The sequence below is a fragment of the Urocitellus parryii genome, unplaced genomic scaffold (assembly GCF_045843805.1).
Source record: "Urocitellus parryii isolate mUroPar1 unplaced genomic scaffold, mUroPar1.hap1 Scaffold_118, whole genome shotgun sequence".
NCBI lineage: Eukaryota > Metazoa > Chordata > Mammalia > Rodentia > Sciuridae > Urocitellus > Urocitellus parryii.
This window is the reverse complement of record NW_027551893.1, coordinates 584,390-603,545: the sequence shown is the minus strand read 5'-3', so window position 1 is coordinate 603,545 and position 19,156 is coordinate 584,390. Positions and strand designations below refer to the sequence as shown.

The following is a 19,156-nucleotide window of genomic DNA, read 5'->3' as shown; positions in this document are numbered from 1 at the left end:
TTTTAGGGAAGAAATACAAATATTTCAACTGAGGCAGGAGGATCACAGGTTCAAGGCCAGGCTCAGCAACTTAGTGAGGCCCTAAGCAACTTAAGACCCTGTCTCAAAAATTTTTAAAAAGGCTGCAGATGCAGCTCCGTGGTAAATCACCCCTGAGTTGAATTCCCTAGTACCCCAAAAAACCGAAAAAAAAATGTTATAACAAGTACATTAAAACAGTTAAATATCAACAAACATTTGGGGTGAAATTGGGGGCACGAGAGCCATTTTGCAGCCACATGACGTCACCGTTAACGGGCATGGCGTCATTCAGAAAGTCATTTGACCAGTGAGAGCACTGAGCAAAAAAACCTTCCTCCCTTAAGGTAGAGTTTAATCTGCGCATGCCTGGCCTAAATGAGAACGGATGCGCATGCTCTAGAGGGCTGAGGGGCGCGCGCAGGTCACGTGCAGTGGTGGTCAGCGCGCGCACCGCCTGCCCCGGAAGCGCTTGGCGCTTGGCGCGGCTGGGCAGTAAGATGGCGGCGGCGTGAGTTGCATGTTGTGTGAGGATTCCGGGGCCGCGGCGTCTCTCAGGCCCCGCCATGGCCGTCACCATCACTCTTAAAACGCTGCAGCAGCAGACCTTCAAGATCCGCATGGAGCCTGACGAGACGGTGCGGGCCGGGCCGGAGCCCAGGGGCGGGAGCGACGGGTGCCGGGGATAGGGTGGGGGCGGGGAGGCCGGGATCCAACGGGAGGGGCGGAGAGGACGGCACCGGCCGTCCTTGCCCACCCCCGCCCCTGCCTGTCGGACTTCCCGGATCCCCAGCTGGGCCTCGGCCCGGCACTCGGCGGCTCGGACCCTGCCCCTGAGCCAGTCTGGGGCTAGGCCCCACCCCCCCGGTGCCTGCCAGGCCCTGGCTCCGGTGTCAGCGCCCTCGCGGGGGGCGGGAACTAGGAGCTCGGGTTCCCAGCCCCGCTGCGCTGTCCGGGACCGGCGCCCCGCGCTGCCAGCTTTGCAGGTGTCTCCTTGGGTCATCGACGAGAGGATCTGCCAATAATGACTAAAAGATGCCGACTGATGATAATGACAATAAATGGTCTCTTAACAGTTTCGGTGGTCCGTGTTTGTTGGCCGTTTACTCTGTTCAAAAACGAGTGTCTGACTGTATTTGGCACTGTTTTGCACCATTACCACGTGAGAGAGAGACATTGAAGTTGTTCTTGGTGGTGCTGGGATGGAACCCAGGCTTTGCTACACCCTCAACACTTGTCCATTTTTCGTATTAAAAGAAACTTTTTTTTTTTTTTCCTAATCAGCTCAAGTATATTGACTTTTGGAAAGTTACTTAGTTTCTCTGTGCCTCAGTTTCCTCAAATGTAAAGAGACCCATGGTTTTCACTTCATACATTCTTTTTGAGGCTTAAAAAGTACAATACATGTACATTTACAAATAGTTCTAACAATTTAAAATCCCCTTAGTGAGTATTGATCACTGTTACTGCGGAATGTTTGAAGTGTGGAATATTTTATGTCACCTGAAATATGTTTTGCTTACATTAATGTCCTCACTGGGAAAGCAGGAACTTCTGTTGAGTTTTGTTTGAAACAGCCTCAGTGTCTAAAATACTACCTAGCACATAATAGGTATTCAGTAAGTGCTGTTAAATGGATGATTGAGTGAATTCAAATCTTAGCATGTTTGGATATGAAACCTCTCTGCTGTTAGGGCTTACGTCTTCTCCCTCAGCCAGAGGGAAGAGAGAATCTCAGGGTTTGCAATGACTGTTCCCCTCTCCCTTGCAGGTGAAGGTGCTGAAGGAGAAAATAGAAGCTGAGAAGGGCCGTGATGCTTTCCCAGTGGCTGGACAGAAACTCATCTATGCCGGCAAAATCCTGAGTGATGATGTCCCCATCAGGGACTACCGCATTGATGAGAAGAACTTTGTGGTTGTCATGGTGACCAAGGTGGGTAGATTAGCTGGGGAGCTGGTGAAGAGCCTGTGTGCCCAGGAGAGATTAGCCATGAACAGGGTGGGGCAAAGATGGGCTGGGATGTTAAGGCTTTATACAGCTGCTGACACCTTTTCTTTTCTTGCTACTGCAGGCCAAAGCTGGTCAGGGTACCTCAGCACCCCCAGAGGTCTCACCCACTGCTGTCCCAGAGTCCTCCATACCCTTCCCACCAGCGCCTGCCTCAGGCATGTCCCATCCCCCACCTACCACCAGAGAGGACAAGAGCCCATCGGAGGAGTCAGCCCCCATGACGTCCCCAGAATCTGTGTCAGGGTAAGACAGGGGCAACAGCCCCGCCTTGGGCCCTGTTCTCCAGGCACTTTTCAGCACCACACACGGAATCCCGTGCCCCTGGGGGGAGGGGGAGCCACCAGAAGACAGGGTCCGATTTCTCTCTCTTGAATTTGCAGCTCTGTTCCCTCTTCAGGTAGCAGCGGGCGAGAGGAAGACGCGGCGTCCACGCTAGGTGGGTGGGTGGTCCCCAGGGCAGAGGCAACTGGGTGCCCCAGCCATCCGCTGGGCCTTGGGAGGGCCTGGGAGATGCTTTTCCCTGTCCTTGGTGACCCAGGTCCTGCTGCTCCTTCCACAGTAACCGGCTCTGAATATGAGACGATGTTGACAGAGATCATGTCCATGGGCTATGAGCGGGAACGGGTCGTGGCTGCCTTGAGAGCCAGCTACAACAACCCCCACCGAGCTGTGGAGTATCTGCTCACGGTGAGGTGCTCCCCCTTCCCCACTTCAAGGGAGGCTACAGGCCTCATTGCCTTTATCAGTAGTCGGGGAACCCAATCCTGCCCCCTCTGGGTATGATTGTACCACAGAAGACTTCCCCCAGGAGGCTGGACATGAGTGGTGGGTGGGCTGCTGGAGGGCAGGGCTGAGGCCTCACCTGTTTGGTGCTAGGCTGGGCATGCAGGAGGGAAGCAACGGGTGTTCTGTGCATGAGAACTAAACTGGATCCCTGACAGGGAATTCCGGGGAGCCCTGAGCCAGAACATGGTTCTGTCCAGGAGAGCCAGGTGTCTGAGCAGCCAACCACAGAAGCAGGTGAGTGAACTGGGAAGTATGCATGTGGGGTGTGAGCTATCCACACATTTCCAGCCCTGAATGGGTATCTCACTACACCCTTTTCTGCTGTCAGCAGGAGAGAACCCTCTGGAGTTCCTGCGGGACCAGCCCCAGTTTCAGAACATGCGGCAGGTGATTCAGCAGAACCCAGCATTGCTGCCCGCCCTGCTCCAGCAGCTGGGCCAGGAGAACCCTCAACTTTTGCAGGTGTGGCCCCCGGGGGCAGAGGGAGCCATAGCAGGTACCATTTCCCCTTTCCTGGGGGTCCCACAACCCATCTTTTGAAGGAGAAAGCAGAGAGCTAAGCATAGGCCCCACCCCCTACCCTGGGATCTGTTGAGGTACCTAGTTGCATTTAATTCTCCTGACTACTCTTTGAGGTATGGGTGCATCCACATCACCCCGCACCCTACTAAAGAGGACAGAAGAAGCGTAGAGCAGCTTGTGTGCTTGGGGTCATGCAGCTGGAGGATGCTTGTCCAGGTCCTGGGCCCAGTCTCTGGCCTGGAGGAATGTAGCAAGTTCTTTTGGGTCCTTGAGGAAGTATCTACCTCTCCTGACCCAGGACACAGTCTATTGCTCCTCCCCCTACTACTTAGTCCTTTGTGCTGGTTCTTCCTCTCCCCTGTGTTCTTAATCTGTGCTCAGTCCTCCTGTTACCATCCTAGGGTCTTACTGTGTGGTGACCCTTCAGCCTACATAACAAACCCAGATCTCCCTGAATACTACTTTCATCCATTACTGACTTCACATCTCAATGAAAGTACTTTGTAGACTTCAGATATTCAAGAACAGACTTTCTTGTCTGTGCTTGGGTTGCCCAAGTCCCTAGCTCTGTGAATTTGCTGGGGATGAGCCCTACTCCTCCATCTAGCCCAGCCCCTGCCACTATGGCTGCCTCATTTCCTCATCTCTTCCCTGAAACCCTTTTTGTGTGTGTGTGTGTGTGTGTGTATGTGTATGTATATGTATGTGTGTATGTGTGTACTGGGGATTGAACTTGCACTCCACCACTGAGCCACCTCCCTAGCCCTATTTTGTATTTTATTTAGAGACAGGGTCTCACTGAGTTGCTTAGGACCTTGCCATTGCTGAGGCTGGCTTTGACTCGTGATGCTCCTGCCTCAGCCTCCTGAGCCGCTGGGATTACAGGCGTGTGCCACCATGTCTGGCCCACCTGACACCTTGACAGCCTCCTCTGAGGCCTTTGTTTCTTTTTCTTTTTCTTTTCTTTTTAAGGTACTGGAGATTGAATCAGAGGTACTCTACCACTAAGCTATATTCCCATCACCTTTTATTTTTTCATTTTAAGATACGGTTTTGCTATTAAGTTGCAGAGGCTGACTTCAAGCTTGGGATCCTCCTGCCTCAGCCTCCTGATTCACTGGGAATCAGGATCACCACTCCCAGCTTTAAGGCCTTTTACTTCCACATAGTCCTTCTGATCCATTGTTCACTAAAAGCCCTATTCCTGAAAAAGCACTTTTTTCCTAAATGCGGAAATTGTTAGATATATACAAATGTAGAGATGCATCAGAATCTCTAGATTCTTAATACTCAGATGAGATAAATTTAAAATGTACATAGGGGCTGAGCTGTAGCTTAATGGTAGAGCGCTTGCCTAGCATGTTTTAGGTCTTGGGTTGGATTCTCAGCACTGCAAAAAAAAAAGTTACCCAGATCACATTTTTCCTGTTTAACTGTTACCACTACGACTTCCCATTGCACTGAAATAAAGTGCCTGGCCCCAGCCTTCCTCTGATCTCATGTCTTGCTTCTTCATCCTTCCTTTTCTTCTTCCCCCTTCCCTTTCTTGTCTGCTTGTTCTTGCCATGTGGGTATTATGTTTCTGAGACATGCCCAATTTTCATACCTCAGGATTTTTGTACTTGTTGCTTCTTTTATCTAGAGGGACTCTTATTCCCATGCCACAAACCACAAGCCCCTTCCACCTGGCCCTCAGTGGCTTTTTTTTTTTAAACCACTGAGCTACATCCCCAGCCCTTTTTATTTTGAGACAGGGTCTAAGTTGCCAAGACTGGCCTTGTACTTTATTTAATATTTATTTATTTTTGGTACTGAGGAATGAACCCAGGGAATACTCAACCACTGAGCCACATCCCCAGCCCTTTTTGTATTTTTATTTATTAGAGACAGGGTCTCGCTAAGTTGGTTAGGCCTGGCTAAATTGCTAAGGCTGGCTTTGAACTTGTGATCCTCCTACCTCAGCCTCCTGGGATTATAGGTATGTGCCACTGCACCTGGCACTGGCCTTATACTTTAGTCCTCCTGTCCTAGTCTCCCAAGAGGCTGGGATTAAGGGCTTGTACCACCCTGCCTGGCTCCCTCAATTAGCCCCATGTCTGCAGTTGTCTGGTCTTTTATTTGCTTGCATTTAATTCTCCTGACTACATCCCACCAGGACAGAGAGGGCTTCTTTCCATTATGTTGTGTTTAGAAGAAATAGACAACCTCTGAGTGTTTGTTGAATGAGTGGAAAAGCAAAAACTGTGTTGGGGACCTGGGGAGAAGGGACAAGAGACATGGATCACCATCTCTCCTCCGCCCTCTTCTACAGCAAATCAGCAGACACCAGGAGCAGTTCATCCAGATGTTGAATGAACCCCCTGGTGAGCTGGCAGACATCTCAGACGTGGAGGGGGAGGTGGGTGCCATAGGCGAGGAGGCCCCACAGATGAACTATATCCAGGTGACGCCGCAGGAGAAGGAAGCTATAGAGAGGGTAAGAGGCCTGGCTGGGGGGTGACCTCACTGGTGGGCAGCCCCCACACATATACCTGCTCACCCCTGCCCATCTTCCCACAGTTGAAGGCCCTGGGCTTCCCAGAGAGTCTGGTGATCCAGGCCTACTTCGCATGTGAAAAAAACGAGAACTTGGCTGCCAACTTTCTCCTGAGTCAGAACTTTGATGACGAGTGATGCTGGGAGGCCAGGCCGCCCACCGTCCCCACCCCACCCCACCTCCACAAAAGTTTTATAAAAGAAAAAAGTATATATATATATTCATGTTTATTTAAGAAGTGGAAAAAAATCAAAAACCTTGCAAAAAAAACCAAAAAAAACAAAAAACAAAGCCTAGCTTCCCACCCTCCTAAAGTGGCCCTCATTCCCATCTTGGTCTAAGAAGACCCAGGCCAGACAGCTGTCCCCATCCTCCTTTTCTGCCCAGCCTGCTCAAAAGTTGCTGGCAGGACCAGGAGGCGACAGATGGGCCCCTCTTGGCCTCTGTCCCAGCTCCCTGCAGCCAGATGGAGAGGCGGCTGCTTGCTTCCCCATCCCCCGAAGCGCCCCTGAGGACCCTCCCACCCCTCCCTCTTCCAGGATGAGGGGAAGCTGGAGCCCCAAACTTTGATCCTCTATTGGAGTGGCCTAAATCTTTCCATCTGGGGTGAGCCCCGAGAGGCCCGAGGCCCCCTTCCCAGTCTGGCCTTGGCCTCCAGCCTGCAGAAGAGCTAACAGCCCTGGAGGCCAAGGCCACCCCCACCTCAGAACAGAACCGTGTCTCTGATAAAGGTTTTGAAGTGAATAAAGTTTTAAAAACCAGCCCTAACAATGGTCCTTGCCTGCTGGGGCCTCCCAGGCCAGCTTGCCTGGGTCTGGGAGCTAGCTGGGCACAGGAGATGCAGAAATGCCAACAAGGGGGAGAGGGGCCTGTGAGCTCCTGCAGATGGGGCCCCAGTGTCTCCTCCCCCTTGAAGCTGTCTCATTCCCAGGCCTTGGGCCCTGGCCCCAGCTCAGCCTTGGAAGGGCTGCTTCTCCCTGCCCCCCACCATCATCATGGCACTCTGTTTTGGCTGCACTTCCCCCCTGGTAATTGGCTAATTACTGGAGATTAATGTTGGTAAACAGAAGCCTTCTTCTCTGCTGCCATCTGCTCCTCCATTATTTGCCCATCACATCTCCCTTTCTTTTCCTCTGAAGCCCCCCGTTAGTGGTCTATCATCCCAGTATGAACAGAGCCAGTTGTGGGAATCCCTAGTCCCAGGTTTCAGGGAAGAAACCAGGGGACCCTGGGAGGCAATTTGAGTGAGTCACAGCCTTTTGAGGTGGATCTGTCAGGCAGCAGGCTTTATTGGGAAGACAGCTCAGGAGCTGGGGGCCCCAGCGGCTACTGTGTCCTGTGCTGCTGCAGCAGAAGCCAATGCAGCAGCTCTCGCCTCCTTCTTCTGTCTTTGTTTTTCTTCCTTGAGGCGCTTTCGCTGCTGCTTCTCTAGGTCCTGTAGCAGCTCCTGGAAGCGGGTGCTTCTTGGGTCCACGTGGTAGCCCAGGCGCTCTTGGGCCTCAGCCTGCAGTCGGGCCCTCCTCTCCTTGTCTGCCTGCACCTTCTCCCAGCGTTCCCGCTGCTGCTGTCGCCAGTTCTCAATCATCTGTGGCATCTTGGCCATGCATTCTGCAATGTGCTGCTCCCTGCAGGGGAAGGAGGGAGGGCAATGAGGGCAGGGACACTGCCAGAGCAGACCTCCACACACACCAGGCCTCTGCCCACCACCTGCCTCTCCCAACTCCACTGTGGTGAAAAACATGAGAAGACTATTCGTTGCCATTAACTGTCGGGAAAAGTACTTGACAAGTGAAGAAACAGACATGAAGGTCTGTGTAACTTGTGTGTGAACTTGAGCACAAGGGTGGGCCAAGCTCCAAAAATCCCCAGGGGTTGATGCCAAGTCAGCCCAACATTTCATTGAGCTGTCTACTGAGCCATCCAAGTGCCATTCCCGTAGATAACTTCACTCCTCCATTCCAGACTTCATGGAGTACCTACTGTATGCCAGGTCCAATTCTAGGCACAGGAGTGTAGGCAAGAAACATTGGACGTTTCCATCCAGTCCTGTGAATTTGTAGATACCCATGATAGCCCCATTTCAAGAATTAGAAAAGTGAAACTGAAGAATTAACTCCGGAGCCTGGGTTATCTAGGGGGAGGGGCAGAGATACTGGAGACCTAGCTGCACCATTGACTGCCAATGTGATTGGACATCTAACTTTCCCAAGCCTGTCTCTAAAATGAGTGATGTTCTCCTCTAAGGCTGTTGGAAGGACAAGAAGATTAAACACTAGGAACACACTTGACCAGGCCCCTCCCCCAGGAAGTAGCAACAACCAGATGCACCCAATCGCACTTCCATTCTTCCCTAAAATCTAATCCTTCAGATCGGCTTCCAAATCCGACTTCTGGGTTCCAGGTCCGGAGTTGAGGTCACAACCTCACTTCCCATTCTTTCCTAGCCACAGTGGGCTCCTGGCTATTCCTTAAAACACGATTCCATCTCAGGACCTTTGCACCAGTTGCTTCTCTACCTGAAATCGCTCCATACTGCCTGATCACCCAGGGCCCTGCTTAAACATCACCTTCTCAGATGCACCCCAGGTTTCCAAAACCGAAGTCGTCCTCCAGAATGCAACCCACCCTGTTTATCTTCCTAACGGTCTTTTGTTGCCATCTAAAACTATCTTGTCTGTTTTGTTCCCTGCTATGTCCTTAGCGCCTAGGACAGGTCATTGACATAGTAAGGCTCAGTAAACATCTGCAGATGAGTTTTGCAGTTACGTGAGCATGCGCTTAAGTCCTCGCCCCCTACCGAGCGTGCCCAGTTTACCCACGAACGGCGGGCCACTGAGGGCAGCCCCGAGCCTTCCTGCACACACGCACCTGGCCTGACGCTTCTGCTCCTCAGCCAATTGCTTCACCCGCAGCGACTCCTGCATGGTTGCCAGGCTTGGGTACCATTCTTGCTCCTCGGCCTCCAGCTCGCGCAGCTGTTCTGGAGACGGCCACAGTGAACCGGGGGCTACTCCAGAGGCAGCGCCGTGTCGTGCGAATTGTTTGGCTGCGTAGCGCGGCCCCAGCTGCCAGCGCGGGGTCAGCGGGTGCTCTGGGTCTGGCCACCAGGGACCCGAAGAGCGGCGTGGGGGTGGCGGCGCCCGGTAGCTACGGGAGCCCGGGCCCAGGGTCACCGACAACCCAAATAGGGTGCGCGTCTGCCGCCAGGGCGCCGCCATCTTGCTTGTGTGGGGTCCTCGCGAACAGCCGGGCTGACCACGGCACTGCCTGAGCGCGAGGTGTTTTGGAGCCCCGGCAGGGCCAGAGGGCGACCCTTGTGTGTGTGTGTGTGTGTGTGTGTGTGTGTGTGTGTGTGTGTGTGTGTGTGTACGTTTTATACGTCTCCAAGTATAGCTTTAAGCTTTGTGTGTGTGTGTGTGTGTGTGTGTGTGTACGTTTTATACGTCTCCAAGTATAGCTTTAAGCTTTATTTAAACAGATATTTATTAAAGTGACACTTTGGTCTTACGTATTTAAAATAGCATTTAATTTTTTATTTTAAAATCTATTTTCAATTTTTTTTTTCTGGGAAGGTATGCAGGATCTTGTACAATCTAGGCAAGCGCTCTTATCACCGAGCTACACCCTCCAGCCCTAATTTTTACTTATATTTTACCAGTATTTTAAAAAATCGGTACATTACAGTTGTACATACAGTTGTACATAACATTCATTGTTACGTATTCTCACTTGCGCACAATACCTAATTTTTATTTTATTTTTAATTTTTTTAAATATTTATTTAGTTGTAGATGAACACATAGTATCTTTATTTATTTTTATGTGGTGCTGAGGATCAAACCCAGTGCCTCACACACGCAAGGCAAGCGCTTTACCACTGAGCTACAACCCCAGCCCCTAATTTTTATTTTATTTTATTTTTTTTTCTAATTTTTATTTTAAACAATCATTTATGGGCTGGGGTTGTGGCTCCCCTAGCATGGGCGAGGCCCTGGGTTCGATCCTCAGCACCACATAAAAATAAATAAGTAAAATAAAGGTATTGTGTCCAACTACACTAAAAAGTGTATTTAAAAAAAAATCCCACAATCATATATATACTTACTTGAAACATGAATATTTCAATATTAAATCTGGGCATGATAATGCATGCCTGTAATCCCAGGGGCTCCGGAGGCTTGAGACAGGAGGATCAAAGCCAGCCTCAGCAAGGGTGAGGCACTTAGCAAGACCCTGTCTCTCAATAAAATACAAAATAGGACTGGCGTTGAGTGTCCCTGAGTTCAATCCCCAGTCCCCCTACAAAAAATAAAAATAAATTTAAAAAATTCAAGGACCTAACTACATTTTGCCTTATACTTTATTTATTTATTTACTTTTTTAGAGAGAGAGAGAGAGAATTTTAATACTTATTTTTTAGTTCTCGGCGGACACAACATCTTTGTTGGTATGTGGTGCTGAGGATGGAACCGGGACTGCACGCATGCCAGGCCAGCGCGCTACGCTTGAGCCACATCCCCAGCCCTGCTTTATACTTTAAATTGAATATTTAGATTCTATTTTATGTTAGAGTAGAACATTTAAATGTTGAACACTTCCTTAAATGCTGTTGATGGCATTAAGTATTTATTCCTGCTCCATTTTACTTTTTAAAATTTGATTTTTGGGGGGGGGCTGGGGATGTGGCTCAACTGGTACCTCGCTCGCCTGGAGTGTGTGCGGCCCGGGTTCGATCCTCAGCACCACATACCAACAAAGATGTTGTGTCCGCGGAGAACTAAAAAATAAATATTAAAAATTCTCTCTCTCTCTCTCTCTCTTAAAAAAATTTTTTTTGATTTTTTTTTTTTTTGATACCAGGGATTGAAACCAAGGGCACTTAACCACTGAGCCACATCCCCAGCCCTTTTTTGTATTTTAATTAGAAACAGGGTCTCAATGAGTTGCTTAGTGCCTTACCATTACTGAGGCTGGCTGTGAACTCATGATCCTCCTTCCTCAGCTTCCCAAACTGCTGGTATTACAGGCGTGCATTCCGGCACCTAGCATGTGCAAATATATTTTTGTTTGCAAAGGAATCTCATTGTGTTGTTTAGGATGGTTTGAAACTCTTGAACTCAATGCATTCTCCCTACCTTGGCATTTCCTGTAACTGGGGCTATTATAGACAGGTCACCATGCCTGATTTATTTTTTATTTTATTAGAATTATTTAATTGTTTATTTTTTGTTTTCTGATGCTGGAAATTGAACCCAGGTCCTCATATGTGCTAAGCACGTACTATACCACTGAGCTACATCCCCAGTGTAATCCAATGTTTTATGGTGAAAAGTGTTTAAAATGATTGATTAAGATGTCGAAAGCAAATACTATCTTTAAAAATATTTTTTTTTTCAGCATTAAAAAGGAATGAAGTCAGGTGCAGTGGCACTCCTTTAAAACCCCAGCTACTCCCAAAGCTGAGGCTGGAGGATCACAAGTTCAAGGCCAGTCTGGACAACTTAGTGAGACCCTGTCTCAAATTTTAAAAAAAAGGGGGGGGGGCTAAGGGTGTGGCCTAGCAGTACAGCACTTGTCTAGCATGTTCAAGTTCCATGGATGAACATTATGCTAATGAAACAGGCTAGTCACAAAAGGATAAACATTGTGTGATTCCACCCCTCTGAGGTTACTAGAGTAGCTGAGTTCATGGGGACAGAAGGTAGATCGAGGTCCTCAGGACCTGAGCAGGTGGCTGGGGAAATTATTGCTTAATGAGTGCAGAATTTTTGTTTGGTGTGATGAAAAAGTTCTGTAAATTGATAAAGATGATGATTGCACACCAATTGAATGTATGTAATGCCACCAAATTGTACTCAAGAGCCGGGTGAAGTGGCACACATACATACACTCAAAGGATCAAAAGTTCAAGACTAGCCTGGGCAACCTAGCAAGACCCTCTCTGAAAATGAGAAGGTCTGGGATTGTAGCTCAGTGATAGAGTGCTTGCCTACCTTGTGCAAGATCAGGGGCTCCATCCCCTGAGGAACCCAGCCTAATTCCATTTTAAGATTGGGAGCCATCTCGTCGTGACAAAGTTATGAAAAGTTAATTTCTATTTTACTGTAATTACGGAGATTTCTAAACTTGTTTGAAATTCCTGCCTGTGCCTTGAATTCACCCATGTCCGGGTCTCCTTGACCAGATAACAACTCTCTCTAACTCTTAGTGGCTCCTCATAAATTCTCACTCCCCTGTCCAGATAACAACCCTCTCTGAAACCTCAGCAGCGCCTCATAAATTCTGATGTTGGGATCTGAATTTACTCCATACCTTGAAATAGCATGCCATGTAGATCATTTACCTGCTGCCTGCCTTTGTATTATGCTTGTCAAAATCTTGTTAGCTGTAAGTTCTCAAGACGCCCCCCTTTGCAACTTTTTGTGCTATAAAACCTTTTTTTCTGGAGAGCTGGAGGCTGTTCTCTGGCCCAAGTTTCAGGTGAGACAGTCGCTGGCCAGCTTTTATGTACACAATACAAGCTAGCTTTAATTTGATCTAAAATTGGAGTCAGTGTTCTTTTCTTGTGTCATAGTTCAACACCACAGTGTCTTTTTTTTTTTTTTTTTTTTGGTGCTAGGGATTGAACTCAGGGGTGCTTAACCACTGAGCCCAGTCCCAGCCCTTTTTTTTTTTTTTTATATTTTAAATTTTTATCTAGACACAGGTTTTCAAATTTTTTTTTCCATTTTGTAAAATCATATAAATGGTCCCAATTTTCATTTACAGTTGAAAAATCCTGGTGTTTATGGGTGTGCACACCTTCAGGAGTCACCAGTGAAGAAAAGCAAGGCAGCAGTTGTTCTGACTTCAGGGTGGGAGCCACCTCTGGCAGGACGAGAGACATCTATGACAACGGGTTTGTTTGGTAACATGTCTCTTAGCTGATCATTCCAGTCTGTTTGCTTTTCTGTATCTGGGCGACATTCACCGTTATTTCCTGACTTGGGTTATAGTGATTCCTGAATAATAATCATTAAGTTGTCCATCACTTGATATACGTGTGTTGTACACTTTTCTGTAGACTCATATCTCACAATTTAAAAAATAAAAACACAGCTGCTGGGTGTAGCTCAGTGAGGGGCACATCCTTATGGCCAGTCTGGACAACTCAGTGAGACCTTGTTTCAAAACAAAATAAATAAATAGATAGATAGATAAAATTAAGATTGATAAAATTAAGATAGATAAAATTAAAATGACAATAAGTGTCAGTCCCACTGTCTCCCATCCCCTAATTCCCGGAACCCCTTGACTCCAATTTAAATACGTAAATGTTTATTTAAAATAGAAGGAATGGTGGCACATGCTTGTAATCCCAGAGACCACGAAGGCTGAGGTGGGAGGATCTCAACTTCAAGGCCAGCCTGGAAAAACATACCAAGATCTTATCTCAAAATAACAACAACAACAACAACAAAAAGTGGGGGAGGGGGGCTTGGATGGATGTTGCTGGGTGGTAGAGCCCTTGCCCAGCCACTGAGCTAAATAAAAATAAATAAATAAAATAGGAGAAGGAAAGAGAAGTCAGTGTCTAACAAGGAGAGGTTCGTTTAGCAAGATGGAGGTGGTGACAGCTGCCCAACAGCATGCTCCCGGCCTCCGAAGCTGCACATGGAAAACGGACTAAAATGGTAAATGCCTGTTTTTTGCCATAATTCCAAACAAAACAAGAACAAGGGCTGGGGATGCAGTTCATTGGTTGGGCCCTCACCTAATATTAGTGATGCCCTGGGCTCCATCCCCAGCACTGCAGAAGGAAAAAGAAAAACCAAAGTGTACTCTCCACGGTCACCTAATTGCACAGTGCAGCTCTAAGGGTGTCCTGGAGAGTGGCTTCGTAACGTCCTAATTGATGGTGTTAAGGAATCACTTGACAAGGACAGGAGAGTAGCCATTTATATCATTGCCCAGGCTGGGGTTGTGGCTCAGTGGTAGAACACTTGCCTAGCATGCATAAGGCACTGGGTTCGATCCCCAGCACCACATGAAAATACTAAAAAAACAAAACAAAAATAAAATATATCATTGCCCAGATTTAACAGAGTAACACTTGGTTCTTTTTTTCCTCCCTTTTGCACTGCTGGGGGTGGAACCCAGGGCCTCTGCAGCTAGGCAAGTGGCTACCACTGAGCTATCTGCCACTCTCCCCTCAGTATGCAGGAATCTATCTTTTGGTGCCAGGGATTGAACCCAGGGGTGCTTAACCACGGAGCCACATCCCCAGCCCTTTTTACTTTTTATTTTGAGACAGGGTCTTGCTAAGTTGCTTAGAGCCTAGCTAAGTTGATGAGGGTGGCCTTGAACTTGTGATCCTCCTGCCTCAGCCTCCTGAGCCACTGGGATTTCAGGCCTGCTCCATAGGTGCCCGGCTGTATATGTATTTTTTTTTTCTAAGCTGTCAATGGACCTTTATTTTAGTTATTTATATGTGGTGCTGAGAATTGAACCCAGTGCCTCACACATATTAGGCAAATGCTTTGCCACTGGGCTACACCCCCAGGCTTGCATATATATATATATTTTTTTTTTTTTAATTTTTTTTTAATATTTATTTTTTAGTTTTTTTAGTTCTCGGCAGACACAACATCTTTGTTGGTATGTGGTGCTGAGGATCGAACCCGGGCCGCACGCATGCCAGGCAAGCGCGCTACCACTTGAGCCACATCCCCAGCCCCTTGCATATATATTTTTAAAAAAGGAAATTCTTTTGAATGAAACTTGACTGATACTATTAAAGCCTCCTTCAATGCCACCTCTTTCCCTCCTTGCTCTTGGCAACAGTAAGTTTCTTTGAAATTAGTTTATTCTTCCAAGACCAGCCTTGCCTGCTCTAGATGTAGCTCTTTGGTAATAGTATACAATGTATATTTATTTTTAACAATTTACATAAAGGGTATCCAGTGTGTCTGGTTTGCAACTTATCTTTCTTACTTAACTTCCTGCTTTTCATGTGTCCATGGAGATCCCCATATCTCCAAGGTACCCACTTTGAGGGTCACTGAACACCTTACTGATTCAGGAAATCAATGAGATGATGGTCTTCAACCACGTGAGTTTTATCTCTTTATCTAGTTCTAGATTTACAACTATAGAAAGAATGATTCGTAGAAAAAAAAATTTTTTTGTACCAGCGATTGAACCCAGGGGTTCTTAACCATCAAGCCACATCCCCAGCCTTTTAAAAAATATTTTATTAGAGACAGGGCCTCACTGAGTTGCTTAGTGCCTCACTGAGTTGCTTAGTGCCTCGCTAAGTTGCTGAGGCTGGCTTTGAACTCGAAATCCTCCTGCCTCAGCCTCCTGAGCTGCTAGGATTACAGACATGTGCCACCGTGCCCGGTGTGGAAAACTTTTTTAATTTAAAAGGTGTGTTATTGGGCTGGAGTTGTAATTCAGCGCTAGAGCGCTTGATTCATACGGATGAGGCACTGGGTTCAATCCCCAGCACCACATATAAATAAGCAAATAAAATAAAGGTCATCAACAACTAAAAAATATATTTAAAAATAAAAAAGTTCTGTATTTAAAATTTTTTTTTGTAGTTGTAGATGGACAGCATGACTTTATTTAATTATTTATTTTATGTGGTGCTGAGGCTCAAACCCAATGCCTCACACATGCTCGTCAAACGCTCTGCCACTGAGCTACAGCCCCAGCCCAAAAGTTGTGTCTTTTTAAAAAAATTTGTGGGAAAATACACATAAATTTAACTGTTTTACACACACACACCCCATGCTGGGGATTGAAGCCAGGGCATTGTACTACTGAGCTACGTCCCCAGTCCTTTTAATTTCTTTCTTTCTTTTCTTTTTTTTTTGGGGGGGGGAGGGGCACCAAAGATTGAACTCAGGGGCACTTAATGACTGAGCCACATCCCCAGCCCTATTTTGTATTTTATTTAGAAACAGGGTCTTACTGGGTCGCTTAGTGCCTCGCCATTGCTGAGGCTGGCTTTCAACTTGAAATCCTCCTGTCTCAGCCTCTCAGCTGCTGGGATTCCAGGTGTGCACTACTGCACCTGGGCTTAATTTTTTTTATTTTGAGACAGGGTCTTGCTGAATTGCCCAGGCTGGCCTCAAACTTGTGATCCTCCTGCCTCCACCTCCCAAGTGGCTGAGATTACAGGCCTGGGATGGAAGAATAGCAATTTGACACCTGGTGGCCAGAATATCAGGAGTCATCTTCATTCATTTATGTCTCAAGGCTGATGCTGGCTGAGGCCTCAGCTGGGCTATTGGCTGGCACATCTGCACAGTAGTCTCTCTGAATGGGCCAGCTGGGACTTCCTCGCTGCTTGGAGGCTGAGTCTCAAGCAAATCAGACTGAAGTGCATGGCGTTTTTATGACTGAGTGTCGGAAATCACACAGAATCCCTTCCGTCGCAGTCTGTGGGTCAAACCAGTCACAAAGGTTGCCTAAGCTGGGCGCAATGGCACTCACCTGGAATCCAGGCAACTCAGGAGGCTGAGGCAGGAGGATTGCAAGTTTGAGACCAGGCTGGGCATCTTAAGGAGACCCTGCCTCAAAATAGAATTTGAAAAGACTGAGGATGTAGCTCCGGTGGTAGAGTGGCTCTGGGTTAACCCCCAGGACCTCACAAACACAAGAACAGCACAGACTTGAGCTCAGGGTCGCCCAGTGCTGTTGTTTACATCTGGAATTTCCCTCAAAGGCGCATTTATTGACAGCTTGGTCCCCAGCCCAGGGCACGACTGGGGAGGAGAGGTACACCCTTTAAGAGGGGTGGCCTTGGGTCGCTGTGCGGTGCCCTCAGGGACGTGGGAGCCTGGTCTCTTCCTGTCTCCACTTCTTAGTAGCCCCCAGGAGAGCAGCCTGGCTGCCCGCCTGCTCCCACCGCGGGAGGCCAACTGACAGGGACTGGCGCCCCGTCACCAAAATAGACCTTCCCTTTCATAAAGCGAGCACCTCAGGTCTTTATTAATTACTAACGGAGGCTGACACACATCCAGATGCAAGGGCAGGCCACAGAGACCTGTCGTGGCCGGACACATTGTTGAGGCCTGTTTGGGAAACACCGTCCTTGCCTGGTCCTCGGGTGGGATTCGTTTTCTCCCCCAAGATCCTCCTGTGGAGATACTTTGTAAAAAGCTCTGCTTTGTATTGTTCATGGCACAAATAAACTACAGTTATTCCATTGGCTGTTTTTAATTTTTCCTGATTGCAGGAGCAGTGCTACACAGGGCCTTCCTGTGTCCCTTCCTGTGTCCTGTGTCCCCAGGGGGAAGTTTCCCTGAGGTGCATGTTCAAAACAGCCAAGTATTTCCCCTGGGTTTGCTAGGGGGGACAGATGGCCAGTGTGTCTAAGGGCCAGTGAAGGAAGGGAGTGAGGGAGGAGACGCAGCAGTGAGTGATGGGCAGGGGCAGCCACGCAGGCCTCGGGGGTCATAGTAAGGGCCTTGGATTTTTTTTTTGTATGTGGAGGTCAGTACTGGGGATTGAAGTCAGAGGAACTCACCAATGAGCCACATCTCAGCCCTTTTTTTGTGTTTTATTTAAAGACAGGTCTGAGTTGCTTAGCACTTCACCTTTGCTGAGGCAGGTTTTGAACTTGAGATCCTCCTGTCTTAGCCTCCCCAGTTGCTGGGATTACAGATGTGTGCCACCATGACCAGCAGGCCTTGGGTTTTATTCAAAGGACAACAGGGAGCCCTGGAAGGTCTTGGAGCTGAGGAATGACGGGTCTGATTTCTGATTCTCCTCTGGTTGCTGAGCAGAAAAGACATTGAGTTAACATGTAAAAGCAGGAAGACTTATTAGGAGGTAGAGGAGCACATGGCCTCTGACCAGCCCTGCCTCAGGGCCTTTGCACTCCTTACCTTTACTATGACCCTGCCTAGAACATTTCTCCCCAAGGTGTAGACATGGAGGGCTTCTTCTTCTTCTTCTTTTTTTTTTTTTTTGAGGTGGGTACTAGGGATTGAACTCAGGGGCATTCGACCACTGAGCCACATCCCAGCCCTATTTTTTATTTTATTTAGGGACAGGGTCTCACTGAGTTGCTTAGCATCTCACTTTAGCTGAGGCTGGCTTTGAACTCGAGATCCTCCTGCCACAGCCTCCCAAGCTGCTGGGATGACAGGCACCACCGTGCCCAGTGGTGGGCTCTTTCTCATTATTCACATTTGACTCAAAGTCACTTCTCCTCCTTTGACCTTTGAAGATATAGGAAATGAAGTAGAGCAGCACCCCTGCTCCAAACAGGCTCTGGTCATTGTGGGCAGAACACAGAAGGAAAGGGCTGGTGATGTCATTCAGTGGTAGAGCACTTGCCTAGTGTGTGAGAGGCAGCAGGTTTGATCCCCAACACCACACACACAAATCGACCACAGCTTTCTAATACATTCACAGTGTCACACAGCCACCAGGGCTACAACTTCCAACACTTTTTCATCACCCCAAAGGAAACTCATCACCCCTGAAACAGTCATTCTCCCCCCTAATCCTGGAAAACACATTTCCTTTCCATTTGCCCTCTCTGGACATTTGTATAAACGGAACCATCTACTATGTGACCTAGCATTTCACATCCTTTCATGTGGCATGTGGTCCAGCCTCACCCCGTGTTGTGATGTGAACCAGTACTTGTGGATTTGAGGTTGGATTGTGCTCCCATTGACATGTTACAGCACTAAGCCTCCGGATCTCAGAAATAGGGCCTTTAAAGATGTACTTAAATTAGAATGAAATCATGGAAGTGGACCAGAATCCAACATAGCTGGTGTCCACCTAGGAAGAGGGAATTTGGACATAGACACACAGGGAGAAGGTGGCCATCTACTAGCTAAGAAAAGAAGTCCTGAGAAGAAACCAACCCTGCCAACACTAGATCTTAGACTCCAGCCTCCAGAATGGAGAGAAAATTAATGTCTGTCATCAGGGAGTAAAGAAGGTGGGGAAAGGGAAGGTCCTGGGGAACCTTGCTGACAGATCAGGCAGTTCTGGGAATCGAACCCAGGGCCTCACGTGTGCAGTCCTCTACTGCTGAGCTACACCCTCAGCCCCTAAAATAAGTTTCAGAGTCTAAAGTGAACCTTCCTCGTCCCATGTCCCTCCTCAGCAGGAAGACCCTGCTATTCTTTGCAGTAAGCAATCTAAGTAAACAGTAGCCACACACTTTAATTCCCTTTTTTTCTCCTCTAAAATGTCAGCATAATGGACACCCTGCTAGGAACTTAGTTTTACTTAATTTTGGTGGGTGTACTTCCATGCGGAAACTTAGA

General features: G+C 48.0%; 2 protein-coding genes across 7 annotated transcripts; one reads left to right on the top strand and one right to left on the bottom strand.

Moving 5' to 3' along the window:
• Positions 1–473: 473 nt before the first annotated feature.
• Positions 474–12,908, top strand: LOC113190400 (RAD23 nucleotide excision repair protein A). Of its 6 annotated transcripts, none has more exons than XM_026399646.2 (9): positions 474–656; positions 1,790–1,951; positions 2,091–2,272; positions 2,410–2,465; positions 2,589–2,716; positions 2,971–3,049; positions 3,144–3,277; positions 5,649–5,813; positions 12,642–12,908. In XM_026399646.2, the coding sequence occupies exons 1-9, from the start codon at positions 585–587 to the stop codon at positions 12,798–12,800; spliced, it is 1,137 nt and encodes a 378-aa protein (XP_026255431.2). In that variant the 5' UTR covers positions 474–584; the 3' UTR covers positions 12,801–12,908. The 6 variants fall into 6 exon arrangements, with proteins under 6 accessions (XP_026255431.2, XP_026255433.2, XP_077650556.1 ...); XM_026399648.2 differs by having other exon boundaries at positions 475–656; positions 3,147–3,277; XM_077794430.1 differs by lacking the exon at positions 12,642–12,908 and adding an exon at positions 6,261–6,634 and having other exon boundaries at positions 476–656; positions 3,147–3,277.
• Positions 7,143–9,131, bottom strand: LOC113190401 (large ribosomal subunit protein mL64). Its single transcript, XM_026399652.2, has 2 exons — positions 8,742–9,131; positions 7,143–7,498 (listed from the first exon to the last, which is right to left on the bottom strand). Exons 1-2 carry the CDS (start codon positions 9,089–9,091, stop codon positions 7,177–7,179), a joined length of 672 nt encoding a protein of 223 aa, XP_026255437.1. The 5' UTR covers positions 9,092–9,131; the 3' UTR covers positions 7,143–7,176.
• Positions 12,909–19,156: the final 6,248 nt, after the last annotated feature.

Excerpts from the sequence above, each read along its gene's own strand:
- LOC113190401 (XM_026399652.2), bottom strand. The coding sequence starts at position 9,091 with ATGGCGGCGCCCTGGCGGCAGACGCGCACCCTATTTGGGTTGTCGGTG. Across the intron at positions 7,499-8,741 it reads GAGCAGAAGCGTCAGGCCAG|GGAGCAGCACATTGCAGAAT; the intron begins GTGCGTGTGTGC and ends CTTCCCCTGCAG.
- LOC113190400 (XM_077794430.1), top strand. The coding sequence starts at position 585 with ATGGCCGTCACCATCACTCTTAAAACGCTGCAGCAGCAGACCTTCAAG. Across the intron at positions 3,278-5,648 it reads AGAACCCTCAACTTTTGCAG|CAAATCAGCAGACACCAGGA; the intron begins GTGTGGCCCCCG and ends CCTCTTCTACAG. Across the intron at positions 5,814-6,260 it reads AGAAGGAAGCTATAGAGAGG|CCTGCTCAAAAGTTGCTGGC; the intron begins GTAAGAGGCCTG and ends TTTTCTGCCCAG.